The sequence below is a fragment of the Mustela putorius genome, unplaced genomic scaffold, assembly GCF_011764305.1.
Source record: "Mustela putorius furo isolate JIRA1106 unplaced genomic scaffold, ASM1176430v1.1 tig00003988_pilon_pilon_pilon, whole genome shotgun sequence".
Taxonomy (NCBI): Eukaryota; Metazoa; Chordata; class Mammalia; order Carnivora; family Mustelidae; genus Mustela; species Mustela putorius.
This window is the reverse complement of record NW_025422127.1, coordinates 8,263,400-8,281,171: the sequence shown is the minus strand read 5'-3', so window position 1 is coordinate 8,281,171 and position 17,772 is coordinate 8,263,400. Positions and strand designations below refer to the sequence as shown.

Sequence of the window (17,772 nt, the reverse complement as noted above, 5' to 3'; positions counted from 1 at the left end):
AATGGAAAAAGATAGCCTCTTCAATAAATGGTGTTGGGAAAATTGGACAGCCACATGCAGAAAAATGAAATTGGACCATTTCCTTACACCACACACGAAAATAGACTCAAAATGGATGAAGGACCTCAATGTGCGAAAGGAATCCATCCAAATCCTTGAGGAGAACACAGGCAGCAACCTCTTCAACCTCAGCAGCAACATCTTCCTAGGAACATCGCCAAAGGCAAGGGAAGCAAGGGCAAAAATGAACTATTGGGATTTCGTCAAGATTAAAAGCTTTTGCACAGCAAAGGAAACAGTTAACAAAATCAAAAGACAACTGACAGAATGGGAGAAGATATTTGCAAACGACATATCAGATAGAGGACTAGTGTCCAAAATCTAGAAAGAACTTAGCAAACTCAACACCCAAAGAACAAATAATCCAATCAAGAAATGGGCAGAGGACATGAACAGACATTTCTGCAAAGAAGACATCCAGATGGCCAACAGACACATGAAAACATGCTCCATATCACTTGGCATCAGGGAAATACAAATCAAAACCACAATGAGATATCACTTCACACCAGTCAAAATGGCTAAAATCAACAAGTCAGGAAATGACAGATGCTGGCAAGGATGCGGAGAAAGGGGAACCCTCCTACACTGTTGGTGGGAATGCAAGCTGGTGCAGCCACTCTGGAAAACAGCATGGAGGTTCCTCAAAATGTTGAAAATAGAACTGCCCTATGACCCAGCAATTGCACTATTGGGTATTTACCCTAAATATACAAACGTGGTGATCCGAAGGGGTACGTGCACCCGAATATTTATAGCAGCAATGTCCACAATAGCCAAACTATGGAAAGACCCTAGATGTCCATCAACAGATGAATGGATCAACAAGATGTGGTATATATACACAATGGAATACTATGCAGCCATCAAAAGAAAATGAAATCTTGCCATTTGCGACAACATGGATGGAACTAGAGCGTATCATGCTTAGCGAAATAAGTCAAGTGGATTAAGACAACTATCATATGATCTCCCTGATATGAGGAAGTCGTGGTTCAACATGGGGGCTTAAGTGGGTAGGAGAAGAATAAATGAAAGAAGATGGGATTGGGAGGGAGACAAACCATAAGTGACTCTTAATCTCACAAAACAAACTGAGGGTTGCTGGGGGGAAGGGGGTTGGGAGAAGGGGGGTGGGGTTATGGACACTGGGGAGGGTATGTGCTTTGTTGAGTGCTGTGAAGTGTGTAAACCTGGCGATTCACAGTCCTGTACCCCTGGGGATAAAAATATATGTTTATAAAAAATAAAAAATTAAAAAAAAAAGAAAAAAAAAGATACAACACAGAGCCATCAACATGAGCTTCACCCAAGGCAGGGCTCACCCCCTCACTTAGGCCTCATTAGCAACACAACAGTTCTCACTGGGGCTTCTGAATCCCTTCACCTGAAACTGAATATGAAATTAAGTAAGTCTTTACAGAGTAAGTCTGTAACTTGCTGCATGAGTGCTAGGTTGCTTTGACTCCCCAAGAATTACCTTTTTAAAAATAACAGTCCTACACTCAAAAGTCACCTTTTTTCATTTTTACTTTTGTTATATGGATACCTGAATGTAAGACTTCTTGAAATCTACTCTTCCATCTCACAGCCCGTACTCATGCATCTTGCATGCCAAAAGCTTCCTCTCTAATTATCTGTCTTTGACTTGACAACCCAACCCATCTAAGGTACTGTCTTTTGCTACCATTGTCTTCTTACCCCATTTCCCTGCAACACACATACTCAGTACTGATTAAATCACAACATTTCAAGTACTGAGTCAGGACAGCATCAATATTCTAAAATACAGCTTCCATCAGGGCACTGGGTGACCTAGTCAGTTAAGAGTCTGACTCTTGGTTTCGACTTGGGGCTCTGTACTCAGTGGGGAGTCTGCTAGAGGATTGCCTCTCTCCCTCTATGCTCTTCCCTCCCCCTACATGCTCTCTCTGCCCCCCCCATAACAAAATGCAGCCCTGAATACAAGACATTTAGTTGTATTTTACTTTATGCTTGATTATACTGCATCAGATAAACAGGTAGAACAAGTTTCAAAGATTAAAAATAAATCACCTACTTTCCAGAAAAGCCGTTTCAGAATGAAGTTTTTCTGGGCTGCTACTTTAAGTTCTGTAATCAAGCAAAGTATCTTCCTTAAAGTATTGCCTTTAAGAAAAAGTTCAGATTTCAGTTGACTGAAGTGCTTTATTTTCTCCTCAGATCTACAGAAACACACACAGAAAATAATAAGAAACAGCAGTTGAGGAATATCAGCGATTATTGACAGGTCTGTAAAACTTTGTTACTAATGAAATTTTCATTAGTTTTGTGCTTCTGCCTTTATCACTCTTTAGTAATGAACCTTGCTTTCCCCAGGTTGAAATATTTATTACTCCCGCCGGACATACTTTTCCCCATACCCCTTTACTCAAGCGGTATCCAGCCCATCAGGAATACTCTCAGTGTCCCTCGGAAACTGTCATCCCTCTTCCATCGCCTAGCCCACAGTTTGTTCACATACCATTTACCATACTGCATGAACCATGTGTAATATTATTTGCTTCATATTTTTTCTTTAAATCAACTCACTTTGTGTGCGGGTGTAGAGAAGTTTATTTATGTAAGATTTTCTTTATTTAAGAGAGAGAATAAGCATGTGCACTCATACATGGGAGCAAAGGGAGGGGCAGAGAGAGGGAGAGAATCTCACACAGACTCTGCACGGAGCACAGAGACCCACCAGGGACCTGATCTCACGACCCTGAGATCATGACTGGAGCTGAAACCAAGAGTCGGACACCTAACCGACTAAGCCACCCAGGCAACCCGAGAAGTTTATTTGTAAAGAAAGCTTTATATCACGGCCTTACAGGGAGAACCAGCATTAATTGCATTAGTAGCAGGTAACTGTGAAAGCAGCATGAAAGCATCACAAGTTCTAAGTCGATGCACGCATTCCAAGCCTGAGACTCTCTGTCTTTGATAGAAAGGCTGAAGAGCATGAGTTAGAGAGCTGCCATTTCTGGCACCAAGCCGAGGGCTTCTCCCTAATGAGACTGGACTACTTGGAAAAGGAATCACCTTTCCACGATGGAATTCAAAGTTATTTCCTGCCATGTCCGAGTATCAAATGCATTCATCTCTTGTCACTGACTGCTGTGTGTTCTAGAGTCAGGAAAAGCTGGCTTTGCTGAAAAGAGGAACACCTTCCCCTTACAGCTTTCCCTAATTCCATCGTGAATCGGGAACCTCTCCTATAGCACTTTTTCCACACTTCTTATATATCACACTAATTCTGTTTTGCCACATTGTTGTAATTTGTGTACCTGTCCTGGGCACTTTTCATGGACTAGCTTGTTCAGTCCCACTAAGGGGGTTAGAGCTGGGAATTACTGTTGCATGTATAGGATGTTAGATGGGTTAAGTAACACGTCCAAGTTCATACTGGCTGGCTCAGTCATGACCTTGATTTCAGGATCATGAGTTCAAGTCCCACGTTGGGCATGGAGCTTACTTAAAAAAAAAAAAAAATAAATAAAGAAAATAAAAAAGAAAAAGAAAGGGTGTGAAGTAATGCTAGGAGAGGCATTTCATGTTCTGTGTAGGTGATGGAAACTTCAGAATTTCTGACTTGAATTAAAAATATTTTTACCACCTACTCCATAAATCTTGATACCAACCATTTATCCCAATTCTACTAAATGGAATCTTAGCTCTTGCCTACTACCTCCCCTGTGTTTTAAAAATAAATCTAGGATGTTCTCTTATCCAATCAATGAGCCTCCCTTTTTTTTTTTTTTAAGATTTTATTTATTTGTCAGAGAAAGAGAGAAAACAAGCAGGGGGAGCAGCAGGTAAAAGAAAAAGCAAACTCCCCACTGAGCAAGGAGCCTAGCACTGGACTGGATCCCAGAATCCTGAGATCATGACCTGAGCCAAAGTTAGATGCTTAACTTACTGAGCCACTCAGGCATCCCAATGAGCCTCTCTTATTAACAAAAACATTAAGACTTCCCCCAAAACAGCCTCTTTTCTAGTGGAGAACATGGAAGAGAAATCATCATCAAGAATTCAGTGGCAGAAGTCACAGAGGCAAGGGGTGCCTGAGTGGCTCAGTTGGTTTTATTGTCTGCCTTCAGCTCAGGTCATGATCCCAGGGTCCTGGGATCGCGCCCCCACATTGGGCTCCCTGCTCATATAGGAACTCGCTTCTCCCTCTCTCTCTGCCTTCCCCCCAGCTTGTGTGCTCTCTGTCTCTCTCATTCTGCTCTCTCAAATAAATAAATAAAACATTTTTTAAAAAAAAGTCACAGAGGCAGAAGAACACGATTATAAACATAGGGATCGGGGCACCTGGGTAGCTCAGTGGGTTAAGGCCTCTGCCTTCGGCTCAGGTCATGATCTCAGGGTTCTAGGATCGAGCCCCGCATAGGGCTCTCTGCTTGGCAGGGAGCCTGCTTCTTCCCTTCTCTCTCTGCCTGCCTCTCTGCCTACTTGTGATCTCTGTCTGTCAAATAAATATAATAAAAAAAATAAACATGGGGATCAGAGTTCTAGATCTGTCTCTACTTAGCTGAGTAATTACCAAGGGCAAATTACCCAGTCTCTCTGTGCCTCAGTTTCCTCATCTGTAAAATTGGAAGTCCTACTGTTTTGATATTTCAGTCTGTGCTTAGTTAGCACACAATAAGTATTTAATAAATGGTTTCTAAATAAAATAGGAATGAGCTTTGAGATCCTACTTCCCTATATATCCACTTTTAATTACAATCACATTTCATTAAAAAAAACTATAAAATTCCTCTGTTCTCGGAGAACTGCAAAAATAGCAGGAATGTAGTTTTCACAAACTGATGAGCTTAGGAAAGCACAAGCTTGGAAAGAATACCAGCTGAATTACTTTCAAATTGACTTTCCTATTTTTCGCATTCGTCAGCAATTTGCTGTGATCCGTATAGAAACAGTTTTTATCTTGTTGCACCTATGATAACAGACTGTAATAATAAACTTTTCTTTCAAAAAAAACAAAACAAGGGTGCCTGGGTGGCTCAGTGGGTAAACAAGGGTGCCTGGGTGGCTCAGTGGGTTAAGCATGTGACTTCGGTTAGGTCAAGATCGCAGGATCCAGGGATGGAGCCTGCAGTGGGCTCCATATTAATCAAGGAGTCTGCTTGTCCCTCTGCCCCTCCCCGCCAAGTAAATAAATAAAATCTTTATAAATAAATAAATAAATAAATAAATAATGGAATTTCATAAGAAAAAGCATTCCTCCTTATACTAAAAATCAATTCACATATGAATTGAGGGCTCAAATACATCATAAATACAAGTTAAATTTAGCAGTCTGTATTTCTATAGAGTCACAGTTTTTTTTAATCTTTCAGAGAACATTTGTCTTTATATTGATGATAAACTTTATTTGACTAATTTAAATAATAAAAGGTCTAGTGCCAGAAGACTCCCTTATTTAATTTCAGAACAGGGGAAGATTTTTCATTAATTTTAACATATTTTATATTTTCATCAGCTAGAAAACATAAATTCACCCAAATAGTGTGGCAAGATGGATTCTTCATCTAATGATAAGCTGTTTTTCCTGTATTTTTTTCATTTTTGTGGATATTTTATATAAATAATACATCTGTATAATGCTTTACAGCTGGAAAGGGTTTATCATAGATTATCTCAAAAGCACTGTGTGGGGACGCCTGGGTGGCTCAGTTGGTTAAGCAGCTGCCTTCGGCTCAGGTCATGATCCCAGCGTCCTGGGATCGAGTCCCACATCGGGCTCCTTGCTCCGCAGGGAGCCTGCTTCTCCCTCTGACTCTGCCTTCCACTCTGTCTGCCTGTGCTCGCTCTCACTCTCTCTCTCTTACAAATAAATAAATTAAAAAAAAAAAAAAAAAAAAAAAGCACTGTGTGTATGTTCACAGGGGTCCCTATAAATCCATGTGAGCTTACAGAACTCATATTTGTAACAGCTCTAGTTTGAAAACCCAAAGAGTATATATTTACTCCCCTTAAACTTAAGGTACCTTGCAGGCAGAGAACTCTCTTGTATATCTTATACATATTAGCACATTCCTCACAGTGCATTTTAAATTACTGCATTTTAAATGTTGCCTTTAGGAATTAACTTTGAAAGAAATTGCTTTCCCTGAGTCAAGCTAGTGGTAGAAATCTCCTCACCTTCAATGACAAATTTCACGTCACTCATATACAAAGTTAACGCCTATTTTATTATCCAGTTAGTTTTAAAATCACTTTAAATAAGCACTGAAATTAAAACTGATACATTTTTAAAGTAAACATATGAAAACATATAGGAATTCTTTTTTAAAAACATGTAGAGGTATGCCTGGGTAGCTCAGTCGGTTAAGCATCTGCCTTTGGCTCAGGTCATGATCTCAGAGTCCTGGGATGGAGTCCTGCATCGGGCTCCTTGCTCCCCTGCTTGTGCTCTCTCTCTCTCTGACAAATAAATAAAATCTTTTAAAAAAATGTAGAAATTCTAAGCCATCCATATTACCATCTTAAAAAAAAAAAAGAAATCACATTGTTATTTAACCCCTACAAACCTCAGAACACATCACAAGACAAACATTTCTTACAAGATCATCATTATCACATCCAACAAAATTATCATTATTTTTTTGATATTGGTTAATACCCAGTCCATACTCAAATGTCCTCTATTGCCTTAGAAATGTCTTTTTACTTTTGGTTTATTAAAATCAAGATATAAATAAGATACTTGTTATATTTGTTTATTATGTTTCTTTTTTTTTTTTTTTAAGATTTGATTTGACAGAGAGAGATCACAAGTAGGCAGAGAGGCAAGCAGAGAGAGAGAAAGAGGAGGAAGCAGGCTCCCTGCCGAGCAGAGAGCCCGATGTAGGATTTGATCCCAGAACCCTGAGATCATGACCTGAGCTGAAGGCAGAGGCTTAACCCACTGAGCCACCCAGGCACCCCTATTACATTTCTTAATTAAGCCTTTTAAAAACTTTTCTTACGGAAAATTTTAAACATATACAAAAATGGAGAAACCTGAAGAGAAACACTATGTATCTGTCTCCTAGATCCAATAATCTTCAACATTTTTCCAGTCTTGTTTTATCTATTCCCTTACTTACACACACACACATATGCACATACACACGTGTTTTAAAATAAAAATAAAATATACATACTATAAAATTTACCACTGTAACCATTTTCAGGTGTACAATTCAGTGGTATCAAGTGCATTCACAGTGTTTTGCAACCATCACTACTATACTCTCCATTTCCATCTTCCCAAACAGAAACTCTATACTGATTAACTATAGGTCCCCATTCCTCTCTCCCTTCAGCCATAGTAACCTCTATTTTATTTTTTGTTTCTATAATTTGCCTATTCTCAATGCCTCAAATAAGTGGAATCATGCAATAATTGTCCTTTTGGTCTGGCTTATTTCACTTAGCATAATTTATTCAAGGTTCATCCATGTTGTCACACGTGTCAAAATTTCATTCCTTTTCAAGGCTAACAGGCCCACACTTTTAAGTCAGATTCAGGTTTAATTGTTTTAACAATTTACTCATTCATTCTATAAAGGCAGCCTACTATGTGCCAGTGACCAATGTACAGTCCCAGCCCTTAAGGAGCAGCACACAATCAAAAAAGCAGCCGTAAGAGAGACTGTTAAATACTACAAGATCATAAGCACAGGATATTATGGAAGAGCCTCTCTATCTCTCTTTTTTAAAATTTTTAATAGATTTTATTTACTTAGAGAGTAGGGAACAGGGAGAGCAGCAGGCAGAGGGAGAGGAAGAAGCAGACTTCCCGCTGAACAGGGAGCCCTACATGGGGCTCAGTCCTAGGATCCTGAGACCATGACCTGAGCCAAAGGCAGATGCTTAACCAACTGGGCCACCCAGCTGTCCCACAGCAGACCCTCCTAATGCAGCTTTGAGAAATTATTATTATTATTATTATTATTATTTTGAGAAATGATTTTTAAAGAAAGGGATAGGAGGCTAAGACTTGATGGGTTGAAGTCATTCATGAAGGAGAAGAAGAATAGAGAGTAGGATTCCAGAATGGAGGAAAAAGCAAAAAACCAGGAAGCTTTCTGAGAACTGGATCAGTTTCTGAGTCTGGATCAGGAGCTCAGGGCAGGAGTTAAGGGGACATGATAGTTGAAAATGAAAAAATGAAGAGACATCAGGAAGATCTTTATAAGCTGTTTAGATTTTCTCCTAAGGGCAATGGAGAGCCATTCAAAGGCTTGAAGGCAGGGGATTACATCCTCAGATCTGTGCTTCCAAAAGATTTCTTTGGTTACAGAGAATGGTTTAGAGAGGGTCAAGAGTGAAGGCAGAGGCCAGCCAGGATAATACTGTAGGAGCTGAGAACAAAGTTAATTGGGCTGAGCATGTGACAGTGGAAAGAAGTAGATATTATCCAGATACAGTAGAGAAGAACAGTGAGTCCTGTGACAATTGACTGGCTGCAGGGGTCGGGGGTGGTGAAGCGGGAGAGAGAAGGTAAAAATGACATTCAGGACACTGCCTTAGGTGATATAGGGATAAGGACAGCAGGCCCTGTGTTAGGAGACGCAAGAGGAAAGTCAGGTCCCAGAAGGAAGATGCCAAGTTTCATTTTGAATAGGTTCTTGGAAGACCTATAGAGGTGATGTCCAGTGGGTAATTGTGTTTGCAGACCTAAATTCCGAGCAGACATTGAAGTAGAGGTATGGATGTGATGGGCAGCAACACATGGAGTTAAGAGAGGCAAAGAGAGAACAGTCACCCATGCGGCCTTGGCATATCATCACTCCTTACCTATATGGCTTTTGAGTTCCAATAGCAGGACTGAGCTCACTAACATATAAGGGATCTTGTAAAAGAGTAGCTTTCTAAAAGAGAAAAAAATACGGGAATAGTTAGAATTTTTGTTTATTGAAAATCAATTTCTCTTGTTTTAGTCAGTATCATATATCTGTTCCTTAATTCCTGCTATAGTACATGATTTATTTATGTAAATAATGCCAGAGGGAATTGTTTTTCCTTATAGTTTTTAAAAAGTTTTAAACATGACATTTGCTCATTATAAAATAATCTATTAAAATCAAATAGTCCAAAAATGCATAAACTAAAAGACAACATTTCCCTGTCTCTCCCTACTGCTTCCATCCCACTAATCAAAGTACCTTACTATACACTTGAAACCATAGAATACCGTACATTAATTATACTGGGGTTAAAAATAACAGTAACAACAGAGTACCTTACTATATTATTTTCAGCTTGGCTTATATCCTTTTAGGCATATAAAAACATATTAATTATAACATACACCTCAAATATATACTTATTAGATGATATATTTTATAATATGCACTTAATACTAGTTAATTTATATCACATTTATTAATCTGGAATTTTTTCCCACTTACTATATGGTGTTTTTTCCCATATCTGTGTATATAGGTTTACTTCTCTCTTTTTAATGATTACCTAGTATTCCATGGTATAGATTATAGAATAGTTTTGTTAATACTCCCCTATCAATAGGGTTATTTTTCCCTTAAATCTTTAGTGTTGCCATTTTCCATTCATTCTGGATCCCCCTAAAATATGGGTCAGTAGTGTTCAGCAAGTTCTCTAAATAATCTTTTATTTTATGTTGAGGCCTAACAGATGGGTCAGAATTTCTGAAATGTTGCTGATTTATAACTCCAAACAAACTTACCTCTATCTTATTCCTTAATATCAGAGCAGGATGGTGGGTGGATGATCCGGTGGAAGTAAGTGCTTTTTCTCACTACTTTTGTTTTTATTATCTGTTTGGGTTTTTTTTTTTTTTTTTTTTTTTAAGTAGGTTCCACACCCAATATGGAGCCCAACCCAGGGCTTGACCTCACAACCCTGAGATCAAGACCCAAGCTGAGATCAAGAGTTGGATGCTTAACCAACCAAGCCACACATGCACCCCATTTTTGTTTTTTAAAGTAAGCTCTACCCCCAGCATGAGTCTCAAACGACCCCAAGATCAAGAGTTGCATGCTCTACTAACTGAACCAGCCAGGTGCCCTTGTTCCCCCGACTTTTATCATTGCTTTCAGTTAAAAAAATACCATCTTATTTTTCCTCTCTAAATGTTTGTGTTTATGGGGGTGCCTGGGTGGCTCAGTCAATTAAGCAACTAACTCTTGCTCTCAGCTCTGGTCTGGATCTCAGGGTTGTGAGGTCAAGCCCCACATGAGCCTACTTTTGGGAGAAGTGGGGTGGGGTTATGGACATTGGGGAGGGTATGTGCTTTGGTGAGTGCTATGAAGTGTGTAAACCTGGCGATTCACAGACCTGTACCCCTGGGGATAAAAATATATTATATGTTTATAAAAAATTAAAAATAAATAAATAAATAAAATTTAAAACTTTTAAAAAAAGTTTACATTTACTTTAAATCTAGAATTTTAATTTGAGGATACTCCTTAGTGATTTAGCTAACACCTGTCTTCATAACATATGAAGGGCAAAGAATTGCTCTATATTGCTTTTGTAGAATTTGAGATGCTAAAGAACTCCGATGTAATTATTGTTGGTGAAAGTTACAGATAAAATGGGTTACTGAAGGAGACTCAGCTGTTTGGAAACCCTTAAAATCAGAATGAGTGCTAATTTCTCACCGGATGGTTTAGGTTTACCTATAAGAGAGTTTAAATGCCCATTCTTTTTTCCCCAGTAGCATTCCCCTACCTCAACGTGAATGATCATTCTGGATCTCAAAGCATAAGAGATCAGTTAGCCAAGATAATTCTGACTGATTTAGGGGATGATATATTTTTTTTAATTTCCTAAAACTTATGAAGGTATCACCAAGAATAACCAAAGTCATCAACATGATGAAAGAATTAAACAGTGTCACAAAAAAGTCACAACTTTTAAAATGTTTATATTGAATTAATATCTTATTCTTACTAGAATGAATGCTAACTGGATTTATCACTTATGTGTGAAATATTTGCTTACGCATTTTCCATCTTTCAAGGGATACAACATTATTATTTTTGAAAGGGGGAAATGGCAGAGGGAAAGGGAGAGAAAGAATCTTAAGCAGAAACCACGCCCAATACAGAGCCAGAGGCGGAGCTTGATCTCATGGCCCTGAGATCATGACCTGAGCTAAAATCAAGAGTCGGATGCTTAACCAACTCTGAGTTACCAGTGTGGCCCAAAACATTGTTTTTTAATGATAGTATCTACAATTGAAAGATAACCCCCTTCCGCCCACATTTATTTCAGTGGAAAAAATCAGACTACTTAAGTTCAAATCTCAGCTCATGCAACTTGTGCAAACTTGCATATATTATTAAATTTCTCAATGCCTTAATTTCCTCATCTACAAAACAAGAATAACAGTCCTACTCCTGGGGTTGTTGTACAGATTAAATGAGTTAATATACAGAAAGCATCAAAGCAGATCCTACCTGTTAATACATGTCAGTTATTGTTACTGCTTTTATTATCAAAAGGGCTAGGAGTTTGCCTATCTGACTTGCCCCAGCCATGCCTCTGCAGCAGAGTTAAAAAGTAGTTGAGCCCTGAGTGTTGTATATAAGGGATGAATCACTAAATTCTACTCCAGAAACCAATACTGTATGTTAAATACCTAAAATTTAAATTAAAAAAATTTTTTAAATAAATGAAAATAAATGTTACAGTTAATCTTTTGATTCACTATTATTACACTAATAAACCTTAACCATCTTATTAAAAATAATAATAGTAATAATAAAACAAATAAAAAGTAAAAAGTAGTACTAAGACCAGGAGTTAGTCAAGTTAGGGAAACATAAACAGTCATTTTGAAGTATTTAGATAGATTAAGTTTTGGTTTTCCTATTAGAATATATGTGGCCTCGGATCAAGTGGGGGGTTGGGGGCAAAAAAAAAAATAGAATATATGTGGCCTCCTTTCAATAGGCCAGGGTTTTCCCTCTATCTGTGATTTGTTTACATTCTTAATTTGAAAAGCACTGTTTAAAAATTTAGGAGCGCCTGGCTGGCTCAGTTGGTAAAACATGTGGCTCTTGATCTTGGGGTTGTAAATTTAAGCTTCACGTTGGGTGTGGAGTTTACTTAAAAATAAAATCTTTAGGGGCACCTGAGTGGCTCAGTCAGTTGAGCATCCCTTCAGCTCAGGTCATGATCCCAGGGTCCTGGGATCCAGTTCCGCACTGGGCTCCCTGCTCAGTGGAGAGCCTGCCTCTCCCTCTCCCTGCTGCTCTGCTTACTTGTGGTCTCTGTCTCCCTGTCAAATAAATAAGCAAAATCTTAAAAACTAATAATAATAATAGGGGTGCCTCAGTCATTAAGCGTCTGCCTTCAGCTCAGGTCGTGGTCCAGGGTCCTGGGACTGAGCCCTGCATCAGGTTCCCTGCTCGGCGGGAAGCCTGTTTCTCCCTCTCCTATGCCCCCTGCTTGTGTTCCTTTTCTCACTGTCTGCCTCTCTGTCAAATAATCAAATAAATAAATAAATAAATAAATAAATGTATATATATAATAAAAAATAAATTAAAGCTTTAAAAATAAAAATTTAAGGAGGAATTTTGAACATTTGACATTTAAACATGAACCATTCTGAACTATGAGAAAAAACTTAAGATTTGCCTTGAAATCTTTCAGTTTTTAGTCATTCATAAAACCTCCTGCTTCCCTAGCTTCTTCTGAAGGAAAAGAGCCTTTTGTATTTCCTTAATATTATTATGTTGGCAGATCAATGATAAAAATTATGTATCTTTGAAGATAATTGAAAAGGATCACATTATTCAGGTGTAATAAATTACTTATTTTAAAACTGATCCTGTTATATAAGAAAAAGGTCCCTAAATAAGAGTTCTGACTCTCATTAAACCCACTCTATAACCTTGAGTGAGTCACCTAAAATATTCAGTTTCCTCATTTATAAAATAAGGTACTTAGACTAGATAATCTCTATAAAATTGCCTGGTCCTGTAACAGTGGCTCCCATTAACCTACTTTTTCAATAGTGCAGCTAAGAAATACAGAGACAGGGCATCTGGGTGGCTCAGTGGCTTACACCTCTGCCTTCAGCTCAGGTCATAATTTCAGGGCCCTGGGACTGAGCCCCGCATCCGGCTCTCTGCTCAGCGGGGTGCCTGTTTCCCTCCCTCCCTCTCTGCCTACTTGCGATCTCTCTCTGTCAAATAAATGAATAAAATTTAAAAAAAATACAGAGACACATTGACAGTGTTGAACTTTTTGTGGGCTCGATGCTCTCTGAAAGCAGAAATGGCTGAGAAATCACCCCAGCCAACTGAAATAGACCACCCTGCTCACAAATATTTCAAGACCTTCTCCAGGATTCCCAGGAGACCCTTATCAAGCCACCTCTGTAAAACCCCTGGTCCATCTCCCTTTTCTTTAAGACACTCCTCATTAATGAGCATTGTCCTTCTTGCGCTAGCCTGAATACAGTCAAATCCGTAATTGTCCAGTGTGTTTATCTTTCATATTATTAAATTCCAAGGGTACATTTCCAAAATGGACATTTTGGGAAGCAGGAAAGGCGTGTTTGCTTTAAAAATACTTGAGCCAGGGGTGCCTGGCAGGCACAATTGATTAAGTGTCCACTCTTATTAGTTTTGGTTGAGGTTATAGGGGATCTTCTGAGGACAGCCTCCCAGCTGAGTGGGGAGCCCATTCTGAATTCTCTCTCTCCTTCTGCCTCCCACCCCACCATCCCTCTTGCTTACACACTCTCTCTCTAAAATAAATAAATAAATCTTTAAAAACAAACAAAAACCACTACTCCTGCCAAAGTTAACTTATGAGCACACTTACTATAATATAATTGTTCCATGAACTTTTTAAGTGCAGAAATATTGATGAGGTTGTGGAAATAATGTACAAATGAAGTTCCGAGGCCTTTTTCTCTAGGTTTGGGTTGTTCTGTAAAGGGGAGGCCAGGGAGGAATTTCCTAAGTGAAACTCATTTCCTTTCCCATTGCACTTGAAAGGGACTTCACTTAGAGAAACTTTGTGATCTGGAAGTCCCTTGGGTTCTTTTGTGTTGGTTGTGCAAGATGGCACGCTGACAGCCTTTCCAGGGGCTGATGTGGACTGACAGCTCCTCCTGGAGGGGGTCGGTAAGGGTCGAAGGGCACTTTGGCCATGAGAAGACCGCTCCTTGAGGTCTGAAGGACAAAATATAGAGTCCTTGGATGGTGTTCTGCTCTCTTGGTGGTACCTGTCAGGTAGAATTTAATGTTAAACATAATATTCACAATTTAACAGTAAGGGACAAAGAGAACCCAGCAGCCCAACTGCAGCAATTTAAGACTCTGAAGGTAAATAAATGTTTTCCAATAAAAACAAGACTTATTAAGAGAAGGGAGTGATTTAATTTCAGTTGCTTACCTACTGACCTGGTTGGAGGTATAGTAAAATTCTTCATTATACTTTCCTGCTTTCAGAAATAAAACTGTATCCAATGTCATTTAAAGCACTTTCTATATCTAAAGGATGGTGCCTATCCTTCACAGAACCCCAGGATTTACAATAAAAGCACTTTTTTTTTTTTCTGAAAGCACTTTTTATTCTGCTTTTGAAACCTGACTCTTCTTTCATGGTGCATTTCAAATAGATCCTGTAAAGAAAAAACTACTCATATGGAGTTAGGAAGTGAGATTTTTTAAAAAATGGTGTTTTCTTGAATTCGTGTCTTGCTAATAGTCCTCTGATTTTCCAGTGTCATTCCAAAAGCATCAGCACATTTTTCAGAATCAGTCCTGTGTTCTAACCTCATTTTCCTTGCTCTCCACCTTGCCATGACCATTTCTCTAAGTCTGCTACATGAGGAAGCAAGTGGGAGAGGCTAAGAAGTTGTAGGGTCATGATGACATCCAAGGTCCAATCCTGGCTCTGCCACTCAGTGGTTTTGTGACTGTGATTGACCTCAGCTTGCTTCAATCTCTGATTTTAAAACAGGAACCAATAATAGCACCCATCTCAAAAAAGCTCTTGTGAAGATTAAATAAGGAAATATATGCAATGTGTTTGTAACACTGGAAGCACTCTGTAGGTGCTAGCTATTGATACTATCCTATATTGCCTTGGATTACTGGTTTATCATTTTAGAGTAAAATATGTTGTCCTCTTAGAAGATTGGAACCTTCTTGAAGGTGGAAAGCCACTTTGTTTTTCTTAGTCCTTAAATTAATTTTAAGCATATTCAAAATCCATTCATTCTCTATACAGTTTTATGAACTGTGTTGAGCTTCAGCCCTCAGCTCCCTCTGCCCCCAGTATTGCAGGTGCATGTGCACGCACACACGCGTGCATGCGTGTACACACACACACACCTATAAAGTAGCCACCTCAGTTTGTTCATCCAAATTCCATCCCCTTAAACAGCCACCCCTTGCCGAACCCTCAGGCTTAAGGATATGCACACTGGCTTTGTAGTCCCAGCATGCAATCTGTTTAAGAGCGTGAGCAATAGCCTCCTTCCTGCATCCTTCTTGCCCTGTGGATCAGCACATGGCATGGCCAGATTTTAAACACCCAACTGAACAAATTCCTATTTAACCCACCACCTCCGAATGCTGCTCAGTAATTATCTCACCTTACCCTGTTTTTCCATAGGATTCTAGTATTATGCAACAGTATTATGTAACAGTATTATCCAAGTGTCTAAGAATATAAGATGCTCACAGTAAGGATTTTCAGGTAAATGAATATGTCCAGCTCAGAAGTGGATGATACGTACTCCAGTCCTCTTTTTAAAGAGATAGTTTTTCTTTATTCCTTCAGATAATATATTCTAAAATTTTCTCTATGGAAATTGAAGAGCATTAAATAACCAGTATGTAGATTGTGCTACAAAATGTTATAAAATTATGTTAAAATGTTCATTTTAGGCACAATCTATGTTTCATATAAAAGCCCAGCAAAAATGGTTTCAGGGGGTTACAGAAAATCTCATTTGAAGTGACTGTTACTTATTCGGTTATGTGAAAGATTTATTATTCTGGAGAGATAAAAAGGATTTCTAAAAAGGATTACATTTTTGGCAGCATAAATGAAACTACCATGGAAATTATAGCTTCACCAGTTAAGCAAGCCAACTCATACAACTAAACTGTATTCTTCATTTGAAATTGAGTAATGCCCATATTTACTAGTCTGATTAAAGAGTAGTTTGTTACTAAGCAAGAGTTCTAGAGCCTTGAATTTGCACACATGTTAGCTTCTATAAAGAGCTAAGCTGCTAAATGTCAAGAGTTTTCCTAATGTGCTGACTGTGTATCTCCAGGGACAGCCTAGCCACATTAAAGGAAGAGATGAGAGAAGTAGGAAAGAGAACTACAAAATCAAAAGTATGCACAAATCACTTTTTCCCCCCTTTTTCCCTCTGCATCAAAGACAGATAAACTCCTCGAGAATGAAAATGTTGGGTCACAGTCCAAAAAGCAACAGGCAAAATGGAACAGCTTCACAAAAATCTGTTAGTCTCAAGTTCAGCTAAGAATAGGAAGTACACACATGCTAGCATATTGATACTCTATGAAGAAATAAAAATGGTAAATTAGAAAAGATGGGTATTTGATTTAAGAAATTCTTGAAAAGGATAAGAAAGAAGTTGAAAGAATATGAAATGGAGAGTTTAGTTTTCACAGCTAGAAACCTATCACATTGAAATAGATGGTCAGATTAATATGCTAAAAATAAGAAACAAGAACAATAGAGAACAATGATTCTTCTATAAGAAGTCCTACACAGACCTAGATCTCAAGATTTCTTGAATAAAAAATTCCCCTATGAAGAGGTGCCTGGCTGGCCCAGTTGGTTAAGCATCTGCATCTGATGGTTAAGCATCTGAGCTGAAGCTCAGCTCATGATCCTAGGGTCCTAGATGGGGTCCCACATTGGGCTCCTTGCTCAACAGGGAGCTTCTCCCTCTGCCTGCTTCCCTCACTGCTTGTACTCTCCCTCTGTCTGACAAATAAATAAATAAAATCTTAAAAAAAATTCACTGAATGGGCTCAGTAAACAGTATAGAAATGACAGAGAAAGGGTTGATTTTGAAGATAGATGAATAGAAGTTATCTGATCTGAATAACATAGAGAGTAAAGATTGAAGAAAAACAGGAACAGAATTTCGGGTGACTGTCAGGCAATATGAAAGGTCTAAAATTCATGTCTTCAGAGTCCCAGAAAGAAAGGAGGAAAAGCATGGTGCAGAAAAAAATATTCGAGGAGTCATGGCCAAAAAGTCTCCAAATGTGGCAAAAGACATAAACTTACAGATTCAAGAAACTCAGTGAATCCCCAAAAGATAAACTCAAAGAATTACTCACCAGACACATCATAATCAACTTGCTGAAAATAACAAAGGAAACTCAGAGATACTAAGAACTGAATGGCAGTACATGTCAAAATACATGTGACTCAGATAAAATATAGTTTACAGAAAAATCTATAGCTGCTTTTAACTCTGAATCCTGTTTAAGTACTAAGGAGAAGTTTTTTTTTTTTTTTTTAAATTAAAGGCAGTCAACTGCTGTATGTATTCTATTCAAGATTTATACTTCGATTCAGGGGGAGAGATGGGCTGAAGTACACTTACTCCATCTTGACCAGAACCAAAACCTTAATTAATTTTATTACATCAAAATTAAAATTCTGTTCAGTAAAAGATACGACACAAAGCTA

General features: G+C 38.5%; 1 protein-coding gene and 1 long non-coding RNA gene across 2 annotated transcripts in view; one reads left to right on the top strand and one right to left on the bottom strand.

Annotated features, from left to right (window-relative positions):
• Positions 1 to 17,772, bottom strand: part of CUNH12orf56 (chromosome unknown C12orf56 homolog) — a 105,486-nt gene that overhangs the window by 32,395 nt on the left and 55,319 nt on the right. The window contains exons 4-6 of the mRNA XM_004766593.3: positions 13,900 to 14,305; positions 8,875 to 8,948; positions 2,120 to 2,264 (exon numbers count right to left, since the gene is read on the bottom strand). Coding sequence (XP_004766650.1) covers positions 2,120 to 2,264; positions 8,875 to 8,948; positions 13,900 to 14,305 — 625 coding nt within the window. The remainder of the gene's footprint in view (positions 1 to 2,119; positions 2,265 to 8,874; positions 8,949 to 13,899; positions 14,306 to 17,772) is intronic.
• Positions 1 to 17,772, top strand: part of LOC106007249 — a 91,302-nt gene that overhangs the window by 61,057 nt on the left and 12,473 nt on the right. The window contains exon 3 of the long non-coding RNA XR_001181906.2: positions 2,263 to 2,329. This is a non-coding gene — a long non-coding RNA (uncharacterized LOC106007249). The remainder of the gene's footprint in view (positions 1 to 2,262; positions 2,330 to 17,772) is intronic.